Here is a 25431-nt window from a genome sequence, read left to right on the forward strand (position 1 = left end):
GTTTCACTTGTTTTTGTTCTTGTTGCACTTCCCTCAGCCCATTAGCTTCCCAGGTAAGATCTAGGGAGCGTTATAAGGTCAAGCCTAAATATGCTAAGAGGACTGTGCCCTCTAAGCTGGGACTTGTTTGTGACTTTGCCAACAGGTCAGTCCGAGGCTTAACCCTAAATGGGCTCCCCACAGTGAAATTTGCAATAATGGAGAGTTATGACTGTAGTTGAAATACATGGACTCTATGAGGCATTATGAGTCCACAATTACACACAGACAATGTGGTATTATTAAGTTATTTATTGGATCATTGAGAAATGTGAAAATCATTTAATCCTATCCACAACATAAGGCATTTTTAAAATTTAGACCTTCATTGTGTAAAATTACAAATCTTTAAAGTTGCAACAATAACACATTAAACTCCACTCTCACTTTGCCTGCTGTGTTCCATAGTATATCCTATGGATTTCATAAATGTCATGAGATCTCCTCTTTTGTGCTGGTGTCATGAGTGGGGTGTGCTTTCCTTTACCTGACCCTGAGGTCCTTCTCCCTATTTCATTGTCATCAGCCTCTTCCTCCTCACTGACCACAGGTAGTTCTTAGAGTGGTGGTGGTGAGGGGGTGCGGGGGCGGGGGGGGGGGGCGTTTCTTATCTTGTCCATTGTAATTCTTCCTGCTCTTGACAAAGGCACTAAAAACAAATGGCAGCTTTCATGTGTGGAGGTCTGCAGCTTCGCTCAGAAAGCACTTTGAAGAATGCCAGATTGTGTATGCAATTTACCTTGGGGTGGTATGAAGGGGGCTCATGAGAAGTAGTTGTAGAGCTGAGCTGGTGCTGAGCGGCACAGACAGAAAATGTGCCCTTAAATGTGGGGCCATGAGGACAGTTGAGATGTCACTCTGAATAGAAAAGATTCTTTAGGTCAGATTTCAAACAACCAGTTGAATACACACATGATGGGCAAAGACTTATTACTCAAATGTCTGTGCTTTTCCACTGCACAACACTCAATAGCTTAAGATTATTTTCCATTTATTAAAAAAGAATTTCAGATGCTCTCTAGTTGTCAGGTATCATGACAAAGTTGTAAAAGGGTAGTTTGGTGTGTAGCTATTGCACTGATTAATGACAATGTTTATGTGAGTTTTGAGAATTTTTTATGATGAGCCTAGAGATATTAGGCTAAGTGAAGTAAGTCCGATAAAGAAAGGCAAATACCACACAATTTCACCTTTATGTGGAATCTAAAGAACAAAATAAATGTCCAAACAAAATAAAACAGACTCATAGATACAGAGAACAAACTGATGTTTGTCCGATGGGAGGGTGTCAGGAGGGTAGGTGGAAAAGGTGAAGGAATTGAGAAGTACAAATTGGCAGTTACAACATAGTCATGAGGATGTAAAGTATGGTATAGGGAATCTATATATACGAAACTGGTCCATCCCCCTGGCCCTCAGGCTCCAATTGATCAGGGGATGGCTAAAAGAGGAACTGGGGTCCCTCAGGCTCCAATCAGTCAGTGGCAGTAGCTGGCAGTGGCGACAGGGAAGCAGCTGGAAGGCAGACCTCTTGGCCCCTCCTCCAGGCCCTCAGACTCCAATCAATTGGTAGTGGAGGCAGGGTGGGACTGGGGACTGGCTCCCTTAGTAGTCCTGCAGGTTCAATCTCTAGAGGACAGGCCAGGCACCAACCAACTAACGCCACCGGCACTATCCCAACAGCACTGCCAGTCTCCTGGATCTCAGCCTCGAGCACTGCGGCCACTTTCCCCCCCTAAATGCTCCACAAGGAAGAAAGGATACTGCCAGCAGTGCCGGGGGCAACCAAAGGTGACCGCTTTCCCCTACCTGCCCCGCTCCAGATGAAGTGTGAGCACTGCACACGGAAGGGATGTAGTAAAAAAAACAAAAACCAATGATCAAGAGAATGCCGCAGTCAATGCCCGGAGTCCGGCTCAGGAGAAGGGAGAGAAGAGAGAATTCCATAAGTTGGACAATGCCAACATGTTTCTGAGTGACTGCCTGGTGTGTGACAGTTGTGTGACCACAAAGGAGGGAGTCCAAGTTTCTCATCAGAACACCACAGACTTCTTCCATGTTCTGAACCTTAATAAGAAATGTGATACCTCATAACACAAGGTGCTGGCAGTGTCAAGTGTCCTCAGTCTCTGCCTTATTTTGCTGCTAAATTCAACCTGAGTGTCGCTGATGCACCCAGAAAGCTCTGCGGCTGCTCAAAAGCCTTGGGGTACACTGTCTTTCACATGAAGATAGCTGCAGACTTCAGCATTCTAGAGATTCAGAAGGAATTGGTGCGTCGGTACTGCCAGCACTGTGAGGAAGAGCCCCGGCTATCCATGCTGACCTCCGCCTACCCTGGCTGAGTTTGATATGCAGAGAGTGTGCTGGGTCACCCCATCACCCCCCACCTCTGCATGGCCAAGTCTCCCCAGCAGATCATGGGCTCTCTGGTGTAGGATTACCTCACCAGATTGGAGAACCTGTCCCCAGGCACAGACAAGATTTTCCAAGTCATTGTGGCCCATGTTACGACAAGAACTTGGAGGCCCTTTGAGAAGATGTTCCCACAGCTTTGCATAGTTCCCAGGGTGCTGACTGCATGTTAACCTCAGGTGAAATTGTCCAGATAATGGAGCAAAGTGACCTTGCCTCAACTGACACCACCATGGACACTCTGTTTGGAGACATGAAGGAGGAGGAGGTAAGGCTCCACGAGGGTGCCAGCTCCGGCGGGTACCAGGCACAAATCTTCAGGCACATGGCCAAAGTGCTGTTCAACAAGGACATGGGGGTGCTCACCTACTGCACCCTGATGAACAAAGACTTCCAGGAGGTCACCCTTGAAAGGGACGGAGAAATTCTGCTATGCTTTGAGGCTGCTTATGGCTTTTGGAACATCCAGAAGTGGTACTGAAGCTGTAGAGCGGCAAACTCCCCTGACACTCCGTGGAGGTCCTATCCTGTGCTGGGGATGCCTAAGCGACAGGGGCCAGGACCAGGCGGAGGACGAGCTTGCAGAGAGGGCACTGCTGTGGCAGATGGAAGGCATTTACACTGCCATCCCGGTGTGGTCCCCGGAGACCAGCGCCCATGTGCAGAAGCTGTACCAGGAGTGACTGGCGGGGTGGACTGCCCCCGGGCTCAGACAGACCTGCACACCACCTAGCAGGGCCCAGGGCAGCCTGCCAGGACATCATGTGGTAAAGGTCCAGCAGACACCCAGCCTGAAGGCTGCCTAAGGATGGGTTTCAGACGCTTGAAGGAAAGGCTTAGCATCTCTGTCATTGCTTTTGCTTTTAGAATTCCCTATTCTCCATCTGTCAGCTTCCTCTCTCTAAGTGGCACTATCGTCATCACATGGGTGCAACTGGAATATTGTATCTATAGAGGATTGCCCCAATGTATGTATCCTCTTATCCAACGATGAAAAAAATCCCAAAGAATAAGAATGGAGACAGACTACTGTCCTTTAGGCTTAAAAAACACCCAGAAGTGTCCTTCTAAGAGCTGAGACTTGGTTCTGTCCACATGCCTCAGAGAGATTGGATGAGGAAATGGCCTGATTTGACTCTGACTTTACCCACTTATGTTACTTTTGAAGGTGTCTTTGCCACAATGTGAATAAACTGCCACCTTTTGGAATAGGGGCTCATACAAAATTCTGCATTCCCAACTTCTCTGGAAACATAGCTCTGTTCTGCAGCTGTGGCCACCGTCCTGAGACCAGGTCCTGTCACTGGGAATCAGGGGGCACTGGAGTGGAGCCCCCCTGTGGGAAGCCACCTGTTGTCTTCTCTAGAATAGAAGTGTGGACAAGGAGCCCGGAATGCTGGTGACCCTTGAGCCCTGGCAAAGGTCATGGCTATGCACCAACTGTTTAGTCCAGACAATGGTAGCTGAAGCAACTTTCCCACCAGATAGTCATGTAAATCCTTACTGATAAGAATGTCTGTTACTGGAAATTGCCTGCCTAAGGGCTATAGGTGTATCACAAACTGAATAAAAGGATGGCAAGGCCAGAGCCCAAGTGGAGTCCTTCTTCTTCAGATGGGCTCCCGTCTGGCCCCCCCAATTTCCAAATTATTATTTCTTGTCTTGTCTCTTTCATTTGCGTGCAGCCCCTCTTCCATAGCCCAAACCCCGTGGGATGTGGTATCATTCACATCACACCTCCCATGCCCTTTTAGGTTCAGGGATTGAGCTGAACTCACTTTGGGGGAGGCCTAGAAAGGGTGTCAGGTGTCACAGATGGAAGGATGGAGAATGGAGAGGCAGACACCCTGCTCGGTCCCTGCCTGGGTGGGGTCAGGCAGATGAAGGCTGGCCAGCCAGCCCCACAATTGGATGAGATAATGTCCTCTGTGTCCACCTCTCACCCCATGGGCCCAGCCACTCCCCTCAGCTCCAGGCAGCTCTCTGCGTTCCACGGCAGTGTGCTCTGCCCTCATATTCTGCTAACCCTAAATGAGAAGGAAGAAAGCAGTTGGTACACAACTACACAGAAAAGTAGGGCTCACGGCTGGCAAGTGCAGTGGCAGTGGCGGGAGCCTCTCCTGCCTCCATGGCAGTGCTAAGGAACAGCGAGCTGAATGGTAAGGAGCAGTGAGCAGGTGAGCGGTAAGGAGCAAGGAGTCCCGGACTGCGAGAGGAATTTCCAACTGCTGGCTTAAGCCCATTCCCCACAAGGAATGGGCCTAAGCCAGCAGGTGGACATCCCCTGAGGGGTTCCAGATTGCGAGAGGGTGCAGGCCGGGCTGAGGGAACCCCCCCCCTCCAGTGCATGAATTTCATGCCCTGGGCCTCTAGTCCTATATCTTAAAACCCTAATATGCAAATTGACCAAACAGTGGAACGACCTGTCTCTATGACATGCACTGACCACCAGGGGACAGACACTCAATGCAAGAGTTCTCCCCTGGTGGTCAGTGTGCTCTCATAGGAGGAGCCCCACTCAGCCAGAAACCAGGCTCATGGCTGACGAGCGCAGCGGCGGTGGTGGTAGCCTCTCCTGCCTCTGCGGCAGCACTAAGGACCAATCAGGCATCACCCAATGGGTCCAAAACTGCAAGAGGGTGCAGGCTGGGCTGAGGAACCCCCCTGCACTGGGCCTCTAGTATAGTCAATAATCCTATATAATAAAGAGCTAATATGCTAATTTGACCAAACAGCAGAATGACCATCCAGATGATCTTCCAAATGAAGCTGGAGCTGCGAGGGCCAACCCCTTTCACAAATTTTGGGCATCAGGCCTCTAGTATTGTAATAACTATGTATGGAATAAGGTAGGAACTAAACTTATTGGGGAAACCATGTTGTAAATTATATAACTATCTAACTGCTATCCTATATAATAAAGAGCTAATATTCTAATTAGACCAGATGGTAGAACAACCTTCTGGAATGACCTGCCAGAACAACCAGTGGGCAAGGGGCAAGGCCAGCAAGCCTGCACTGCCTGGTCAGCTATGGTGGGCCTGGCACCTCCCCTTTCACAGAGGTGGTGGGAGAGGCAGTAGCGTGGACCTGGTCCTTCCACAGAGACAGCCGCAAAGGAGCTGGCCAAAGCCATAGTCGAACATCCCCTGACTCCCAGGCTGCCAAAGGGATGTCTGATTGAGAGCTTAGGCCTGATCCCCCTGTGAAAAGGCCTAAGTTGTCGGTCGGACATCCCCCAAGGGGTCCCAGACTGCAAGAGGGGGTAGGCAGGGCTGATGGACACCCAAGTACACACATTTTTGTGCATTGTGCCTCTAGTAATATATAGCTGCAGTGGATATAAAGTATTGAATGTCTATTTAATTAAAAAAATAATTTTATGAAATATGACATATCAATTAGAAAAAAATTTGCATTGCCCTAGCCAGTTTGGCTCAATGGATAGAGTGTCGGCCTGGGGACTAAAGGGTCCCGGGTTCAATTCTGGTCAGGGCACATACCCAGGTTGCAGACTTGATCCCCAGTAGGGGACATGCAGGTAGCAGCTGATCAATGATTCTTTCTCATCATTGAAATTTCTATTTCTCTCTCCCTCTCCCTTCCTCTCTGAAACCAATAAAAATTTATTTTTAAAAATTTACATTATAACTATTAAGGCAAAACAATAAATCTAAGAAGTGTGCAATACTAATTTTCATCTATAGTTCTATGGCTCCTGGACCAGCAGCATCAGGAAACTCGTTAGAAATGTAAATCTGGAAATCTACCCCAAATCCATTGAATCAGAAAATCTAGGGGTGAGGCCCACTATCTGTATTAACAATCCCCCTAAGTGATTCAGATGCATCCTCGAGTGAGAGAACCTCAACTCCTAAACCAGTGGCTCTCAACTGAAGCTGATTTTGCCACCCAGGGAGGTTATCAAGAGCTGGAGACATTTTTAGTTGTCATAACTGGAATGGAAAGTGTTACTGACATCCAGTGGGTAGTGAGCAGGGATCCTGCTCCATATCCTATAAATGCAAAGGATGGCCCCATGAGAAAAAAATTGTCCACTCTATAATGCCCATTGTACCAAGGTTGAGAATCCCTTCTCTAAACTGAGCCTCCACTCTTTTGAGTGCATAAGAAATTAAACCTCACACATTGGTTTCTCTATTTGTGGGGCCTTCATCCTCAATTCTACAGCCTAATTCTAGTTGTAGATGGACCAAAAGCAAACAGGTTCTTAATCCAGATGACTATCTTCAGTCCAGTTTTCTCTTTGGGTCCTAGTGCCAAGGTTTAGTGCTGTTCCTGTTGAAATGTTGGGGCAGGAAACTCTCCCAACCACCCTGATCCAACCAGGACAAAAATTGCTCCACACCACCAACCAGACTTTCCCATGAGACTATTGTCTGGACTGCATAGAATTTAGGCATCCTGAAATAATGTGCCAAGGTCAAGTGAAACAATAGGTACCATGATGTAATGCCCTCCCCCTAAACTTCTCAATAAATAGCCACCTCCCTGGGTCTGGGTCTTCCCACTCTCCATAAACCCAACCCAGGCTCTTCCCATCACAAACCACTTCACTTCAACTTGTACAATCAAACACAAAATCTTTTTATTGTTTGGGGTTTAGGTAGATTTAGAAAAGTTCTGCTGTTAGAAGCAACATTGAATCATTTTCCCTGGTGTGGGAGTGAGGAGGGGACAGGCTAATATAAGTTAGACTTTTTCTTTGAAACTCTCCCTGCCATATCATGTACACTATGTTTAACCTAGTATTTCATACATATTAGTGTATAATCCTTTAATGTATAGAGAAAGCAGCAGAGGAGAGGATAATCTCTACAGACCTACTGAGCAGAGTCCACTTGCTGATCATTAGGAGGAAGACCATGGAAAGAGAGAAGAAGTCATCATGCTCAGAAACTATTACCTCTCTCTGGAAAATCTGGCAAGGCTCTACAGATCCACATACTACGAGTTCCAGGAGAAGCCATTCTGGGCAGCATGCAGCTGATGAGAGTGTCATGGAGATCCCCGGAAGCGTGGGGGAACTAAACCATGTGGAGTACCTGAGGCTGCTTCAACCTGATACACCTAAGGGAAGCCAGCAGTGACTTGAGTGCAGGGACCATGGTATTGAACATTCACTCTGCCTCCCCAGAGCCCACTACTTTACTGATAATTACAATTATGTACAATTTATTTTTTCTCTCTGCCCACCCACCCATTGCTCCAGCCACATGTTGGGGACCATCTGATACTTGTTTGTAGGACAGCATCACAGAGGCACACAGTACCACTGGTTCCAGGTACAGGGCATGCGGATATGATGCAGATTGTAACCGATTTTCTGCATAATTTTGTTATTCTTGTCAACGTGAGAATATATGGGGAAGCCAAGGTTGTTAAGAGCCTTGGTCTGGTTATACACGACATAGGAGATGAGGCCCTGCTTCCGGTACTCAGGCAGGGTGCCTGCCATCCGTATCTCTCCTGTCTGGTCCATCAGCTTCCAGCACACAGGGTTTCCCTCAGGCTCCAGTAGACAGAATGTGGGGAACGTCTGGATACAGCGCTCGATGAATCTCTGGCTCTTCTCATTGCCACCAAAATGCCAGAATTTATTCACCAGGGCAGCATGGGTAACATCCAGGGATGAGAGTCTAAGCATTTCTTGATTGCTATGGAGGTTCCAAGAGAAAAGTAAAGTCCATGAGTACTTATTATATCTGTTCTTGTCCCTACTGTCTATAATTTCTGAAAACGATGAATTGGGCTGCTTTGAAGAATATTGACTGTAGTGGGGCAAGAGTGAAAGCAGGAAGAGAAGTTGGGAGGCTACTTCAGGAATGGGAGGTGTGAGTATGCAGTGACATATCTCAAACTTACATGGCCTTGGGTTTGCCATCACCAGGTGGTAAGTTCTTTACATCCAACAGAGAAGGAATCAGTTTCTTTACAGTGTTAAGTTGCAAATAGAGAAAGCACTCTGTGTGCTTGACTTTGAAGGATTTGCTGGCTGCGAGATTTTGTATCACCTCATTCAGGTTGGACTGGGAACCTAGATGGGTTTTAAGGAGACATGCAATTATTTCAGTGCATTTTATGGAGAAGCTGTCCAGTAGAGTGGTACATGTCTACATTTACAGTCTAAAAACCTATGTTCTGGCTTGGTACTGCCAATGTGTAATCGAGCATCACATAGTCAAGATTTGTGCAATGAACATGCTCAGAGATTCATTCACAACCATGGTCATAGAATTTGTGGCAATGCCAAGACTGGAACCAAATTTTCTGGGCTACATGAACATATTGTTTTCATAATCACAGGAGAGTCATTATACAAATTATAGTAGCCAACATCTCATGTGCACTTACTCTGTTCATAGTATGGCAGATTGTTGCAGGAATAACCGACAATGCGCCCATGTCTCTGTGTCTTTTCCTTGGAATCATCCCCTCCTGTACTGCATCTGACCTTGGCCATATGGCTTGCTTTTGCCAATGGAAAAGAGAACACTTGATGCAGAGAGAGGCTAAAGAGGGCTTGCACCATGGGCTTTCTTTGTGCTCCTGATTTCCTTGAGACCCACACCATATGGATAGGATTAGGGTAGTCAGCTGAGGACTTGTGCTCCTATCATGCTGTCATCAAGGTGGTCAGCACGGACAGCCAGAACTGTCATTCAGGCATGTGAGTGAGGCCATGCTAGAGCAACTAGTGCATAGTCCATCCATTAACACCCTGCAGCCACATGAGCAAATCTGGATGAAACCAGCAGAAGAACTGTCTTGCAAAGCCCAGCCCAAATGTTGATTCACAGAATTATGAGGTTTGCTTTGCAGTCCAAGTAAATTGACACATCCAGGTATTGTGCTAAGCAATTCTTATTCAATATGTTATCGAATCTTCTCAACACCCTTGTGCCTTAGGTACCATTGTTATCCTCATTTTTTTAAAAAAATATATTTTATTGATTTTTTACAGAGAAGAAGGGAGAGGGATAGAGAGTTAGAAACATCGATGAGCGAGATCAGATCTATCAGCTGCCTCCTGCACGCCCCCCACTGGGGATGTGCCCGCAACCAGGGTACATGCCCTTGACCAGAATCGAAACCGGGACCCTTGAGTCCGCAGGCTGACGCCCTATCCACTGAGCCAAACCGGTTCGGCTGTTATCCTCATTTTTATATATGACTCAGTGAGGATAATTAAAGTGGCTAAGATGACATAGCAAGTAACAGACAAATGCCATCCTAGGGAGTGTGATTCTGGATGACATGCTCATAACCATGCGGTTTCCTTAATGACCTAGATGGTACTTTATGGCACGAGTTGTCATTCTTATTCCTGGCATGGAAGGCCCTAGGGGAAGCTCTGCCCTGGCACTCAATCAACCTAAGGGATTCTGGATATGTCTGCAAAATAAATTTGTGGCTCTCAAAAAATTGTTTCCTATACGTATACAAAGCCCATTTTTTGCAAGCTTTGAGGGTGTTTTTCCCCTATTACATTTATATTCACAGCTGAGTAAAATAACTTATAGCAGGCTGAGAGTCTGAAGTATGGAGAAAGATATGAATCATAAGGGAAATTGTGAGGAGAGAGACGTGAGTCAGCACACTTCCCATTCCTCTTACTTACTTTGGATCTGCAAATGCTGTTTCCAATTGATGACTTCTGGCAAGCCAAGCACTTCCTGACAGTTCTTGGGGTCCTTGGAGTAGATTTGGTAAGTATTGGTGTAGTGATCAAGGTCATCTACCATGTCCTGTTTGCATTGGGAAAAGCAGAATTAACCAAAATATTTGTATTTTGTGATTGCCATACCGGTTGTACGTGTTCCATTATGCTCTGTTATTTTTAAATATCAGGTGTTTTGTTGGTGTATCACTTTTATTGAGGAATTATTTATGTTATGAAGTCAAGTCAAGGACTTCCTTATTCAAGTCATATTAAAAAATTTCCTGAATAAAACTATTCTGAACTCAGCTCTTGCTTTAAAATTTCAAACCAAAATGACCCATTTAGAATTTAACATTTCTTTTAAAAAGCACAGGACAGTCAGACTTTTAGTAAAATGCTTTTTAGTACATGTTATGGTAGTAAATGTGTAAGCTCCAAAGGCTTCAGTAAACAAAAGCAAAACAAAGCGAAACAAAACAAAAACAAAGATACTTTGTGTTCTCTTATGATTTTTAAACGAATCAGATTAGGGAAATGTTCACATTCTACCGTGCTATGCAAATTCTTAGGAACAGTCAGATGCAATTGTCAGAACTTTCTAAACATCAATATGATTTTCTAAATAAAGATGCAACATTTCAAAACTAAAATCAAATAAAGTATTTAGCTAACATTTGCAAAACTGAAGTAGAGAGTAAACCATCAGTGAAAATCTTTGGCCAAAAGTATAAATCTTGCTGTAGACCAAAGGTTTCTACAAAATGTGGGCTCTGAACATGTCTCTATCAAAACTGATGGCGGTAACAGACTTGAAAACCCACCTATGAATGATGAAACAAAAAAAAAGTTAAAAGATGAATAAGTTTGAGGATCTGATGTACAGCATGGTGATTCTAGTTAGTAATACTGTATTATATGTTCTTGAAAGCTACGAAGAAGAAAATCTTAAATATTTTCACTACATAAAAGAAATAGTCAATATGTGACATGAGGGAGGTTTCAACTACAACCATGGTAATGATCATTTTGCAATACATGTGTGTATCAAACATACACATTGTACATCTTAAGCATACACAATTATGTCAATTAACTCTCATAAGATGGAAAACTTTATTTTTAAAACTGTGTTTTTGAAAGTAGCTCAAATAATACTTCTCATTGAGGTTTTTCTCAATAATACAGTCTTTTCCCCCAAATTATTTGATTTGGTGAACTATTTTTCTTTTACCAGTTTTACTTCTATACAAGTTATATACAAGTTCAATATTTTAATGTTAATAAACTAGAGGCCCGGTGCATGAATTCGTGCACCAGTGAAGTCCCTCAGCCTGGCTTGTGGGATCGGGCCATAACCAGCTCTCTAACATCCCCCAAGTGGTTCCGGATTGTGCGAGGGCGCAGGCAAGACTGAGGGACCCCGCTGGTGCATGATTGGGGCCTGGGAGGGACACAGGAGGTTGGCCAGCCAGAGAGGGACTGTGGGAGGGCTCCAGGACATGTCTGGTCCATCTCACTCAGTCCCAGTCAGCTGGACCCCAGCAGCAAGCTAACCTACCAGTTGGAACATCTGCCCCCTGGTGGTCAGTGCATATCATAGTGAGTGGTTGAGCAGTCTTAGCATATCATTAGCATATTACACTTTGATTGGTTGAACTGAAGACCAGACGACAGGACACTTAGCATATTAGGCTTTTTATTATATAGGATTTTTAGTTTTAAAATATTTTAACTATTTAATTTTTTTAACTTTTAAAAATTATCACAATATGTAACCAACAACTACAATCATGTCATTTTGCTCTAACATTCCCTAATTCTCTGTGTTGTTTTAGACATTATGTCTCACAATTTGTAATTTGTTTACTTTGGATGAAGTCCTGTCCTGACCCTCTATAAAAAAAAAAATCTTATTTATCCTTGACATACAGTTTTGGTAAATTTTCCACCAGGAAGCATTTCTGGTCTTTTCCCTGCAACCTCTACTACATATAATTTTTTAAATGCCCTATTTTATTGACTTTATTGATGACAGTTGGTTAAAATACCATTCAGCCTCTCAATGGGAATGCGGTACCACAAGGAGAAGTTGCGAGTTAGCACTAGTGAGTTGGTGTGGTTCAAGGTTGATATTTTTAAAAGATAGAAAATAATTTTTCTCCATAGGTTAAGAGTTAACAATGGAACTAGGGTTTGATTCACACCAATAAAGATGTCGAATCTGAGAAATGTTGCTTTAATATTTTTAACAGAAGATCAGCTTTTTGTTTATGCCATCAACATAATCTTACATTAGCACAATCTTCCATTGGGTGCCTCTCTTGCCATAAACTAAAGGCAAGAAATAATGGAATACTACGCTACTGTAAAAAAGAAGGAATTCTTACCATTTGCAACAGCATGGATGGAACTGGAGAGCATTATACTAAGTGAAATAAGCCAGTCAGAGAAAGATAAAAATCACATGATCTCACTCATTTGTGGAATATAATGAACAACATAAACTGAGGAACAAAAATAGAACCAGAGTCATAGGAGCATTGAACAAACTGTCCAACCTATGAGGGAAGGCGGAGGGTGAGGGGGTAAGAGATCAACCAAAGGACTTATATGCATGCATATGAGCAAAACCAATTGACACAGACCAGCGGTGGGTGGAGAGTGGGGCAAGGAAGAGGTCAGGTGTTGGGGGTGGAGGCAGCCGGGGAGAGGTCAATTGGGTTAAAGGAGACTTATGTAATATTTTAAACAATAAAGAATTTCATTTTAAAAAAGGAAATAATGAAGGGTGCTTGGTGTTTAGTATAACCAGGATGCTGTTTGGGGTCCTGTCTTGAAAACAAATTAAAACAATGAGTGAGTATGAAAATGCCTCCTATATAATTTTAATCAGCTTTCCACCTGTGTTATTTCTTTTTATAATAAAGTTTATTTTTCAATTATAGTATATTAATTTATTCTAGAGGTCCAGTGCATGAAATTTGTGCATGGGTAGGATCCTTAGGCTTGGCCGGTGATCAGGGCTGATCTGTGGGGCAACTGGTGGGGTGATAGGGGGGTGGTGTCAGCCCACTCACCAGCCTGCCCCCCCTCCACCACCACCGGTCGCCTCCCTCTACGGGGTGACCAGTGGGGTGATTGTGGGGCTCCCACTGGCACCCACCTTGGTGGGTGCCAGTGCATTGAGCGTCTGCCCCCTGGTGGTCAGTGTGAATCATAGCGACCGTTCATTCTACCGGTCGTTCTGCCATTTGGTCAATTTACATATTAGGCTTTTATTATATAGACTAGAAGTCCGTTGCACGAAAATTCACACAATAGGCCTTCCTTCTCCTGGCTGCTGGAACCAGTTTTCCTCTGGCACCGGGGACCAAGGCCTTAGGTCTTACAGCAGCAGAGAATCCAAGCCTTCAGTCTTCACTCCAGCCGTAGCCTTCAGTCTTCGCTCTGCACCTGCTTATGCAAATTAACTGCCATCTTCGTTGGGTTCATTTGCATAGTTGCTCTGATTGGCTGCTGGGAGTAGTGGAGTGATACCAATTTGCATGTTTCTCTTTTATTAGTGTAGATTAGTTTCAGGTATACAGCATAGTGGTTAGACAATCATTTCATTCAATTCTCCTGTTGCTGCACATTTCAGACCATGCTGTAATTTATCTATGGATTCATCTGTATTCTCTTCCAAGCTGTGGAATTTTCAAGGACTGAGACTGTTTACTATTCCTGGGATTCATTTCTATACGCCCTGGTCTCCCACATTACCAGGTGAAGATAAACACATAGCAAATACATACATAGATGCACATTCATTTCATATCTGACATCTTACTTGCTCCTGAGGACGGACAACCACTGTATTCAAATCAGGCCACTTGTCCACCAGGGCCTTCAGCTTGAAAGGGTTTCCCTGGTTCATGTGGAAGATGGTCCCATAAACCTGCAGCATCACAAGAAAGTGGGAGGGTCAATATACAGGGGTTGGTAAAAGTAGGTTTACAATTGTTTATCTGAAAAAAAATGCAGGTTATGATTATTACAATAGCTTTATTAACTCTGTTTCACGTACTCACAACTTTAAAACTACTTTTCCCCAACTCTATATTATGAAAGGGTGTTAAAATAACTTGTTTGATCAGGACAGGTTTATTTCTATGAAATCATTGAATTTTATCATTGAAAGGTCTCCAGTGAGTATTTTTGCCAAGCAATTTTAAGTTTTAGTGTTTTGCCTCAATAGATGTATCTTTTAGAAATATAATCACAATGTAAAATATTCAGACTAATAAAATTTATGAATAAAATCATGAACTTTCCCATTGTAGAATTTAATGAACATTTAATGTAATGTATGTCAATTATATCTCAATTTTTAAAAAGGTGAAAAAATCTTTTAATAGATTTCCTACTACTCATGTACATGCACAAGAAATTTTACAAAATGAAAAATTTCAGATAAATGTAATTTTAAAATGTTTCTCTCCATTGAATTAATACATTCTAGTCATATTTCTTTTCCAATAAATAAAAATAATTTTAATTTAATGACTTTAGAGCATTCTATGACATGGATGAACAAACCTTATTTCTTAAACTTTTCTTTTTAAATATATTTTTAATAATTTCAGGGAGGAAGGGAGAAGAAAAGAGAGGGAAACATCAATGATGAGAGAGAATCATTGATTGGCTGCCTCCTGTATGCCCCCAAGTGGGGATCAAGCCCACAACCCAGGCAGGTGCCCTTGACCAGAATAGAACCAGGGACCCTTCAGTCCTTAGGCCAACGCTTACCTACTAAGCCAAATCAATTATAGCTATTTCTTAAACTTTTAATTTGTTCACATGAAGTAGCAAAGATAGTACAAAGAAGTTTCATAGTATACCTCCCTTGTAAAAGAGGTGATGTGAGCATGAGTGTAAATGAGATGGAGCATAAGTCAATTTCCACCACAAAATAGCTGCTCCTTAAAAGATCATTCTCTTCCCCACTTGTATCAAAAGAATACACAACACTTTCTCTCCCTGAGGTTGTCTCACTCTCACCTTTAAGGACTCAGGGAGGCTCTTCCTCAAGGATTTTTCTAGCATCTGCAGCATCTGTGGACCCTGCAAGTGGAGCATCTTGGCAGGTATTTTAGCCTAGAGGGAGGATCAACAAACAGTCAGGAGGAGAAAATAGGAATTAGATCCACACACCTTTACCTGAATCTTAGAAGGTAACAGGTAAGATAAGTCTTCCCACTTCTAAAATAACTGCCTTGGGGGGAGAGAAAGTAGAGTCACACTAGATTTCTACCATTACTACGAAGGTGACACACCATAAAAATTCAGAAGGAACCACCACCAAGACACTAGAATAGCAGGTTCTATGCTAATGTCCAGGACCTTCTTCCGTGCCCTCTATTGGTGTTACCCACACTGAAGTACTCAGTAATGGCCAGGAAGAAGGTGGATGGCAGAAAGCATTTGGTTCTGTTTTTGAAAATGTTCACTTCACTTTCTTACACTACCTTGAATTTTTTTTAATTAAATTTTTATTGTTCAGATTACATTTGTTCCTCTTTTTTCCCCTCCATAACTCCCCTCCTCCCAGTTCCCTCCCCACCCTCCGACCTCACTCCCCACCCACTGTCCTCATCCATAGGTGCACGATTTTTGTCCAGTCTCTTCCCGCATCTCCCACTCCCTTTTCCTCCCAAGCATAGTCAGTCCATTCCCTTTCTATGTCCCTGATTCATTATAGTCACCAGTTCATTCTGTACATCAGATTATTTATTCACTTGATTCTTAGATTCACTTGTTGATAGATGCATGTTTGTTGTTCATAATTTTTATCTTTACCTTTTTCTTCTTCCTCTTCTTAAAGGATACCTTTCAGCATTTCGTATAATACTGGTTTAGTGGTGATGAACTCCTTTAGCTTTTCCTTATCTGTGAAGCTCTTTATCTGACCTTCAATTCTGAATGATAGCTTTGCTGGATAAAGTAATCTTGGTTGTAGGTTCTTGGTATTCAGCACTTTGAATATTTCTTGCCATTCCCTTCTGGCCTGCAAAGTTTCTGTTGAGAAATCAGCTGACAGTCGTATGGGTATTCCCTTGTAGGTAATTGAGTCTCTTTCTCTTGCTGCTTTTAAGATTCTCTCTTTGTCTTTTGCTCTTGGCATTTTAATGATGATGTGTCTTGCTGTGGTCCTCTTTGGATTCCTTTTGTTTGGGGTTCTCTGCGCTTCTTGGACCTGTAAGTCCATTTCTTTCACCAGGTGGGGGAAGTTTTCTGCCATTATTTCTTCAAATAGGTTTCCAATATCTTGCTGTCTCTCATCTTCTGGCACCCCTATAATTCTGATGTTTGTACGCTTGAAGCTGTCCCAGAGGCTCCTTACACTATCTTGGTATTTTCGGGTTCTTTTTCCATTTTGCTTTTCCGGTTGGGTGTTTTTTGCTTCTTCGCATTTCAAATCTTTGACTTGATTCTTGCACTCCTCTCGTCTGCTATTGGGTGTCTGTATAATATTCTTTATTTCAGTCAGTGTATGCTTAATTTCTAGTGGGTTCTTTATCACAGCATTGAGGGTCTCATTAGATTTTGTGAGGCTCTCATCAAGTTTATTGGCAGCTTGTAGCACATTATTGCAAGCCCTCAAAATTGCGTTTTTTAGCTCTATATCCTCCATTTCTGTCATGTTTTTTTGTCTCCGCATTTTTTATGCTTTCTTGGTGCACTCCCTTGTGGTCTTTGTGCTCAGTCTTGTTCTAGTTAAGCCTTGATTGTTGTAGTTAATACTAGAGGGATTTGACCACCAGGCTGACTGGCTGTGAGAATCACCTGTATCTGAAGTGGGAAAACTTCTGTCCTCTGGAGAGGTGCTAATCTAGCCTTTGCCTGAGGCTATCCGGCAATTGGCTCTGCACAGGGCTTGGGCGGGTTTTGGTCACTGGGGATCAACAGGGTGGGCAGAGGGAGCAGTTATGGCTGCTCTCAGTCCCGTTCCCAGAGGCTCTGCTTCTCAGAACCCCAGCAACCGCTGCAAACCTCGGAGAGAAAACTGCCCTCACGTTCCAACTGATGCCAGACAATCCCGCCTCTCCTGTTTGAGTCTGAGTCCCTAGAGACTTGCCCGGATCTGGAGCTCAAAGTCTGAGACTCCCTCCTGATTGAAAAAGACAACCACGCCCTCAGCTACCAGCCCACTTTGCCCGCGCACCTCTGCACCTTTGTATTTTCCACACTGCGCCTCCTCTGAGCCTCGGTATGCTGTTCTCTTTCCTTCTAGTTGAAGAGTCTCTCCACAGCCAGCCTTCCTGTGGTTCTGGGTGATGTCCGTTCCGTCTTTTAGTTGTATTTTTTAAGTGGTTGTTTGCGGCAGCAATCTCCGGTGTTTACCTATGCCGCCATCTTGGTCTCTCTCTTGAATTTTTATTTAATACACATTTATGTTAACAAATATGTTCTTTAAATATGCAGTGCATTTTGGGGATTAGGTTGCAGTCAGTGATGTCCCCAGTGCCACCACTAACAAACTGTAGCCTTGGAGAAGTTACTTACCCTCTTGGTTCCATGGTTTACTCATGAATCCTAATGAAAACAGATTCTACCTAGAAAATTATTGTCTCTTTCCCATCTTGCAAGATGGAGGTTGAAGAAGCTGAGAAGCTTGATCCTAAGGAGAAGAAACCTGGAGCCAAGAAGGCTGATGCTGGTGACAAGGTCAAGAAAGGTAACCCCAAGGTAATATGTGTAAGAAGAGGAAGCCCCACAGAGGTGAAACCCTGTCCTGGTCAGAGGAATTGGCAGATATTCCTGGTCGGCTATATATTCCTAAAGGCCATGCATAAGTGGAAGTATTCGGTAGCTAAATCCTGGATTGAAACGAAAAAGGAGAAAGTTCTTGCTGCTGTCACAAGCCCAGTTGGTAGTGACAAGAAAGGTGGTGCCCAAGTGCTTACACTTTGCAAAATGCCTAGATACTACCCCACTGAAGATGTGCCTCCAGAGCTGTTGAGCCACAAGAAGAAGCCCTTCAGTCAGCATGTGAGAAAACTGTGGGCCAACATCACCCCCGGGACCATTCTATCATACTCCTGGGCACTACGGAGGCAAGAGAATGGTTTTCCTGAAGCATCTGAGCAGGGGCCTTAATGTCTGCAACTCTGTGCCTTAATCAGTTTCCTCTGCATAGAACACACCAGAAATTCATCACCGGCATCTCTACCAAGACCGATATCAGTGTTTAATTAGTTTTTTTTGTAAGAAATTTAGTACACCAGTGTGTGAGGATAAAGCCCACTGGTAAGAACAAACACAGAGGGGAGGTGAAAATCCCAAACATGTCACTGGTGCTTACTTCAGGAAGAAAGAGCAGCGCCTGCCCAGTCACCAGGAGGGTGAGCTCCTCAACACAGAGAAACAGAAATATGAGAGGACAGAGCAGCACAAGGTTGATCAGAAAGCCATGGACTTGCAACTTCAGCCAAAAATTAAAGGTGTTCCTCAGCTCCAGGCTACCTCCCTCTGTGTTTGCTCTCCCCAACTGGCTTTATCCTCACAAACTGGTACCCGAAATTTCTTACCAAAACCTAAATGAATGCTTTGTTGGTTTAGAAATAGAAAGAAAATCATAGTGATGGTTAAGTGAGTTAATACATATTAAGTGCATAGTAGAGTTTCTAGCATATAATAACTCAAAATTATTATTTTATTACTGTTATTATTAATATCATTACTGGCAGCTAATCACACAATATTTCAGCTCAGCCCATTTGATTGTGTGTGTGTGTGTATTGTTGTTTTTTTAAAAGAAATGCAGTGTAACTTTAACCTAGCTCACAGTGTGAGAGCTTTCAGTGGGAATAGTATCCTGAGAATAACACCAACACTTAGGTGAGAGACAGTTTGTGAGGATTAAATGAGTAATCCAGACACTGGCACCAAGTGAGTAAAAAAGCCCATGGGAATTTCTTAGTAAGTACCTGGCACACAATAGTATTTGTGTATCATGATTATCATCATTCCCTGAAGGAAGCAGAGAAAAGATTGTTTGACGTATTCAGCCCGTTAGTGCGTAGGCACTCTGGCTACCCAGACCTTAGGCCAGGATGTTGTTGGCTTTCTTTTCTTTCCTTTTCTTTCCTTTCCTTTCCTTTCCTTTCCTTTCCTTTCCTTTCCTTTCCTTTTCTTTTCTTTTCTTTTCTTTTCTTTTCTTTTCTTTTCTTTTCTTTTCTTTCCTCTTTTCTTTTCTTTTCTCTTTTCTTTTCTTTCTTTTTTCTTTTCTTTTCTTTTCTTTACTTTACTTTTCTTTTTCTTTTCTTCCTTCTTTTCTTCTTTCCCTCCCTCCCTCCCTCCCTCCCTCCATCCCTTCCTTCCTTCCTTCCTTCCTTCCTTCCTTCCTTCCTTTCTTGTTTAAGAAACATATGTCCTTTTGAATGATCAGCTACAGAGACTATAGAGATGGGACCAGTGGTGGTTGTTTTCAATGGTTCTAAAATGTTTCTGGATCTAAAGATCTCATTTACTCTTTGGCACCTGCTGTTTGAACAGGTTTGAAATTGCACATGTGAATGTTCTTGACTTTTTCATGTGTATGTGTCCTTTCCCACACCCTCAGTTGCTTGTCAGTCCTTTGAGGGAAAATAACAGCCATTTTATCCCCCCTAACACTACTGCTCAGATGGGGGAGAGGAAAGTCTTTTCTAGCATCGTTTGATTTTTGTTGTCTCTTTTAAAAACAACTTTAAAGCTCAGTAATTTATTTTATTTTGTAAATTATATTTTTATTGATTTCCGAGAGGAAGGGAGAGGGAGAGAGAGATAAAAACATCAATGATGAGAGAGAATCATTGATCAGAGGCCTCCTGCACGCCCCCTAGTGTGGATGGAGCCCACAACCCAGTCATGTGCCCTTGACCTGATTCAAACCTGGGACTCTTCAGTCCGCAGGCCAACGCTGTATCCACTGAGCCAAACCAGCTAGGGCACACTGAGTAATTTAAATGGACATAACTGAAAGCATATAATGTGAACAAGTCTATAGATTTAACACATTATAAGCCCATGAAATCTTCATCATACTTAAGAGAGAGAACATTTTCTTCATCTTAAACGTTTCTGAAACTTGAAGTGGCTCTAAAACAGCTTATGTGAGCTTTCAGCCTTGGCAGTGGGCAAAGTCCACAAAGAAGGCGCTTTAGACCCAGTCTTCCCCTTACTGGAAATGTCTTCAAAAGGGACAACTCAAACAAGGAAAATGAGTTGTAAAGAGTAGTTTTATAAAGCAACATCAACAAATAGGAAAAAATAAGACACAGTCTCTTTTGTCACTGGAATAAGGTTACATAAATTATGACCTGTTAGTATATTGCAACTGCAAGGAGCCATTAATAGAAGAACTATGATACAACACAGGCATGCACAAGGGAGAGTATTAAAACAAAAGGAGAAGATGTGGAACAGAAAATAGTACATAGTTTTTAATTATAATATGTATACCTGTGTTTATATAATTCAATATATAATATGCATGGGAATTTTAAGAATATAGAAAATAAAATTTAGCAGGGAAAATAAAATAATAAAAACTATTTTATAAAGAAAAATTCCACTATCCAGTTAATATGGATACATATTAACTTGAGACTATGTATCCATTTGTTTTTACACATTGTTTTATTTTTTACAAAAAATAAGGGCATGATATATATATATATATATATATATATATATATATAGTAACCCATTTTTAAATTTAAAATGACATAATCCATGTCATCAAATATGTTTAGAACATGAATGTTAAAAAGTATTTATATATAGTGAATATATATTTCATTAATATAAATAATAGATTTTATATTTTATTATTTCATTGTATGCATATACCATACATATTTCGAACCAGTTTCCTACTGTTGGACATTAGAGTTGCTAATTAATTAGGGTTATTTTTCTCTATTGTTAATAATTTTCTGTTGAACAGATTCTGTAAATATGCATCCATGTTTATTTTCTTAAGATAAAGTTTTTAGAAGTGTAATTGCTGGAAGAAAAGAAAGGCTTATTTTTAAGTTTTCAATAATATTCAAATATATTAAACAAAATTTTAAAATTTAAAAAACTATTTTATGGTCAGAGCATTATAGATAATATCTGTTAAATTCCCCCCCACCCCCACCCCCCCGTACACACACCCACATAATTTAAATGAACTGTACATTTGGTCTGAATATTTTCTCTCTGATTTTAACAGAGCACTTTATTCTCCTGGTTAACATTTATTCAAGGAACAAGCTACCTCCTTTAGACTGTTTCCCCCCAAAACAAAACAACATCTGCATAGTATCTCTATACACTTAGTGCCAAATAAATGTTACTTGGACCAAGAATCCTTTCTTGCCAATGTTATTACCTCTCCCTTCTCCCACCAGCTTCCAAAATCCCTTCGTCACATTTCTTTGTTCAGAATGGAGAACTGACTTAGTCCTCCTGAGAATTTTTCCACCATAGATCTGCTCTGTACATAGTAGGTACAGAAATGTTGTCTCTCAAATGGAACAGATTCCTTTTCCCATGGTCCAAGTATCACTAAATAAGCTCAACACTTTTTCCCTAATACCAACAAAGTCATTTGATTTTTCCCAGCAAGGTCAGTTGTTGTAGGAGAAAAGGGAGAAGGGGGGGGGGGGGGTGGGTGTCACAAAGCAATGGTTCTTTCCAGTGAGATGAGTTCTCACCTGGAAAGTGAACTCCAAGCAGACTGGTCCCCAGGAACAGATGGGAGGCAGCAGACTTTTCCAGAATATAAAATCCCCTTTATCCTTGCACGCACAGCTCAGACCTGCAAAGCGTGTTTTGGTAAATTTTCTACAGAAATCATTAAGCTGAAGCATTTAATGCAGGACTTGCCCTTATAAAGGCTGGGAGGAGTGGGAGATTTCTGTTAGCTGGTGTGGGACCCAGGGGCAGTCCCTCCCTCTTGGTGACATATTCAGAAAGCTGGTTCTACAAGTTTAGGAATCTGCTTGTGTCCCAAGGTTGCATCCTTTTACTAGTGTTTGTCCAGTTGTCTAATCTTTGTGCTTCAGTTTCCTCATCTATAGTAAGGGTGAATAATAGTGCCCACTCTTACTGGTGTTTTTGTTTTTAAGTTAAATAAGCTAACATTTATGAAGTGCTATCAGAAGTGATAATATTGTTCTATTTCTTTGAAATGATATAGGTTCCATAAGTGTAAACTTGTTTCAATCCAATGGAATTGTAACTTAAGATCTGTTTGTAAATTATACCTCATTTTAAAAGATAGAAAGTGAGAATCTCTGTGTATTGAACTTACTGGGTTACTGTATGTCCAAATTTTTTAAAAACTTGTTCTTCTAATTAAATGCTGTTTTATCATATTTTCTAATGTATTTAACATGTTTATTTTATTAGCACATTTTATTTATTCTTAAATTTTCAATTACATTTGCCGTACAATATTATATTAGTTTCAGGTGAACAACATATTAGTAAGACATTTATATAATGTTTTACGAAGTCATCACGCCCATCAGTCTAGCACCCATCTGATATCAAACATAGTTAATACAACACTATTGACTATATTACCTATGCTGTACTTTATTCCCAAGGTTTTGCCTTCCTTGATGTGTGTAGGCCTAAAACCTAATAACTTTTATATCACTTCTCTGTTTACTAGGTACCTGGAGCTGCTGGTGAGAAGTCTGAAGTCAGTGTGATTCTTAGTCTTCTGACCATAACCCATCTATTCCCTCTCTCTGGAACTAGTAGGATCTTGTCTTCATCTCTGGTGCTCTGATATTAGGCAGTAATATGTCTAATGAGTTCTTTTCACACTCAGTCTGAAGAGCATTCTTTCAATCTTAAGATATTCTTCACTTTTGGAAAATTTTCTGCTTCTTCTGCTACTTCTGCCTTTCCTTTCCTTTTCCTCCTTTTAAATTATTTTTATCACTCCATTTGTACTCTTCTCACTTTCTGGAATGCCATTTAGGTGGATGTTTAAACTTGTTCATGTTGTTCAGTTCTCTTGTCTTTTCTTTCATATTTCCCATCCGGTTTTCAGTTTGTGTTATTATCTACTAGATCATTCAGCTTTCTAGTTATCTGTCAGCAGTGTCCACTTTGCTACTCAGTCCATCTACTGAGATATTTTACTGAAGTTCCAATACTTAATTTTCCAAAATCTCTAAGTGATTCTTTCATATGCCTGTAGCAGGAAATACTTGAGAGTCTTCTCTTTGTTCTATTTCTCCTTCAGTAGGTGTGAATTCAGCCACAGGTTGAGTCTGATGCCTCTCTTTTCCTAGTCAATTCTTTAGTCATTCCTGGTTTCCATTTTATCTTTGAGTTTGAGAGTTCCTCTCCACACCTAAAAAAATGACAGTTGAATGTGCCTGGTATTTTGGGAAGATGGGATGGGACACATTGCAAGACATGACAATAGTTTGCCATCTTTGTGTAAGACCCTCTGCTCTTCCAAGGGTCAGAAACTCTTTGTTCCTTCTCGTCCCCAGTGTCTCTCCTCAGTGCCTCACACCAGCAAAGTGCTTAGCAAAATCCAGAATGGAATCAAGGGTCAACCTCCAAGCTTTGGGTATTCTAGCTCTGATCAATAACAGGCCTGAGTTGGGTTTCCTCCAACTTGTGTGTTGACTCTAGACTGATCCTCTGCCTTGTGCCCTCCTAGCACACACTTCACATGTATTATAGGTGGTGGATTCTTGCAGTTTCATTTCTCCCTAATCCTGATCTTCACTCTCCAGCTTGTTGGAATTCCCCAACACAACTGAAGTGTTAATGAATTCTTCTCTTCCCTGGCTCTTATTAATGTTAATTTAATCACCAAATGAGGATTAGACTGATGATAACTAGATTCCACCTGCAATCTTGAGCCAATTCTCTAACATGCACTTATACAATCCTCTTTATATCTATTTTTACAAGTGCATATATTTTATCTGCATTTTTGAAATGGAAAATAAAAACATAGCATGCTAATGTAATTTGCCCAGTATCTTCCACTGAGTGGCTGAACCACACCCAAATGTAAACACACTCCTGACCTCTAGGTCTTCCTTGTTACCATATTAGCTAGTGCACTAGATTTGGGCATACTAAAACAATAGTCTGTAGTTCCACTACATGTAGCAGTCACAAGTCACTTTCCCATGCAGTGTGTTCTCTTTTCCTTATAAAAGCTCTTTAATATTTAGATATAGATAGATATAGATATAATATATATCTACCTATATATCTATATCTATATGTATATGTATATCTATATCTATATTCCAGAGAGGGAGGGAGAGAGAGAGAGATGGAATCATCAATAATAAAAGAAAATCATTGATGAGCTGCGTCCTGCATGCTTTTCACCAGGGATCGAGGCTGCAACACTGGCATGTGCCCTGAGCCACGCCTGCCGGGCCTTACAAAAGCTCTTGATAGAGCACTGTTATTTACTCCAGGCAGGAAATCCTTCATATTAAAACAAATAAGAAACTTAACAGAGACAATTTATCTATGTTAGGTAGACTCGGGGTCCAGAAATTTTAAGTCTTTAGATGGACATGAGGGTAAATCCTGAGGTATTCTGGATATTTTTCTATCATCTACATCAAACAATAAGGCACTCAGCATGCTGAAAGATATGCAAAGATATGTATTGAAGACTGCAAAGCCATCTTGTTTCCCATAAAATATCTTATCTTCATCTTTAAGGACATTGGATTGTTCCTTTAAAAGAACTTCCTAGTAAAGTTAGAATCCATGAGCTTTGTAAAAGAAGCAACTTGGCTGGGACCTCCAGTTCATGGAAGACTAAGAAATATTAAAGATGTGAGAGGAGTTGAGAGGAAATAAAAAGTGAATGTCCTAGGTGAATGGCCTGAGCCTTTTCTACAGTAACTAGATTAACCATAGATCAATGAATTCCTCACCAATTCTTGAAGAATTGGAATAATCAGAGAATCTGTTTCATATTTTTTCCATTTCAGTGATAATAATAAGGGGAGGTAACATTTATTGTGGACCAGACACTGAGCAGGGAAATTTATATGAATTATTTTGTTGAATTATTTTAACAAGTCAATGTTGGTAGGTAGTGCTATTCTCATTCTACATTTGAAAATTTTAAGATACAGACATCCTTATCTCTAACACTATTTTTTTTTTCAGTAAAAATAACTATGACTTCTTGAAGAAATAATTGATTCTGGTTTCCTACAGAGAGATATAAAATAAGTTATAAGCATTTTATGTGTATGAAAGCAAGATAG

At 41.6% G+C, this 25431-nt stretch overlaps 1 protein-coding gene and 2 pseudogenes across 1 annotated transcript; 2 read left to right on the forward strand and 1 right to left on the reverse strand.

Annotated features, from left to right (window-relative positions):
* Positions 1-1862: 1862 nt before the first annotated feature.
* Positions 1863-3137, forward strand: LOC139017968 (nuclear prelamin A recognition factor pseudogene; annotated as a pseudogene).
* Positions 3138-7729: 4592 nt separating this feature from the next.
* Positions 7730-15256, reverse strand: LOC139017969 (glycine N-acyltransferase-like). Its single transcript, XM_070426590.1, has 5 exons — positions 15179-15256; positions 13968-14075; positions 10097-10223; positions 8341-8512; positions 7730-8132 (listed from the first exon to the last, which is right to left on the reverse strand). The coding sequence occupies exons 1-5, from the start codon at positions 15254-15256 to the stop codon at positions 7730-7732; spliced, it is 888 nt and encodes a 295-aa protein (XP_070282691.1).
* Positions 15257-17767: 2511 nt separating this feature from the next.
* Positions 17768-18759, forward strand: LOC139017733 (large ribosomal subunit protein eL6 pseudogene; annotated as a pseudogene).
* The last annotated feature ends 6672 nt before the right edge of the window (positions 18760-25431 follow it).

Source organism: Myotis yumanensis, unplaced genomic scaffold (assembly GCF_028538775.1).
Source record: "Myotis yumanensis isolate MYYU_CA2020_CCGP unplaced genomic scaffold, mMyoYum1.0.hap1 SCAF_10, whole genome shotgun sequence".
NCBI lineage: Eukaryota > Metazoa > Chordata > Mammalia > Chiroptera > Vespertilionidae > Myotis > Myotis yumanensis.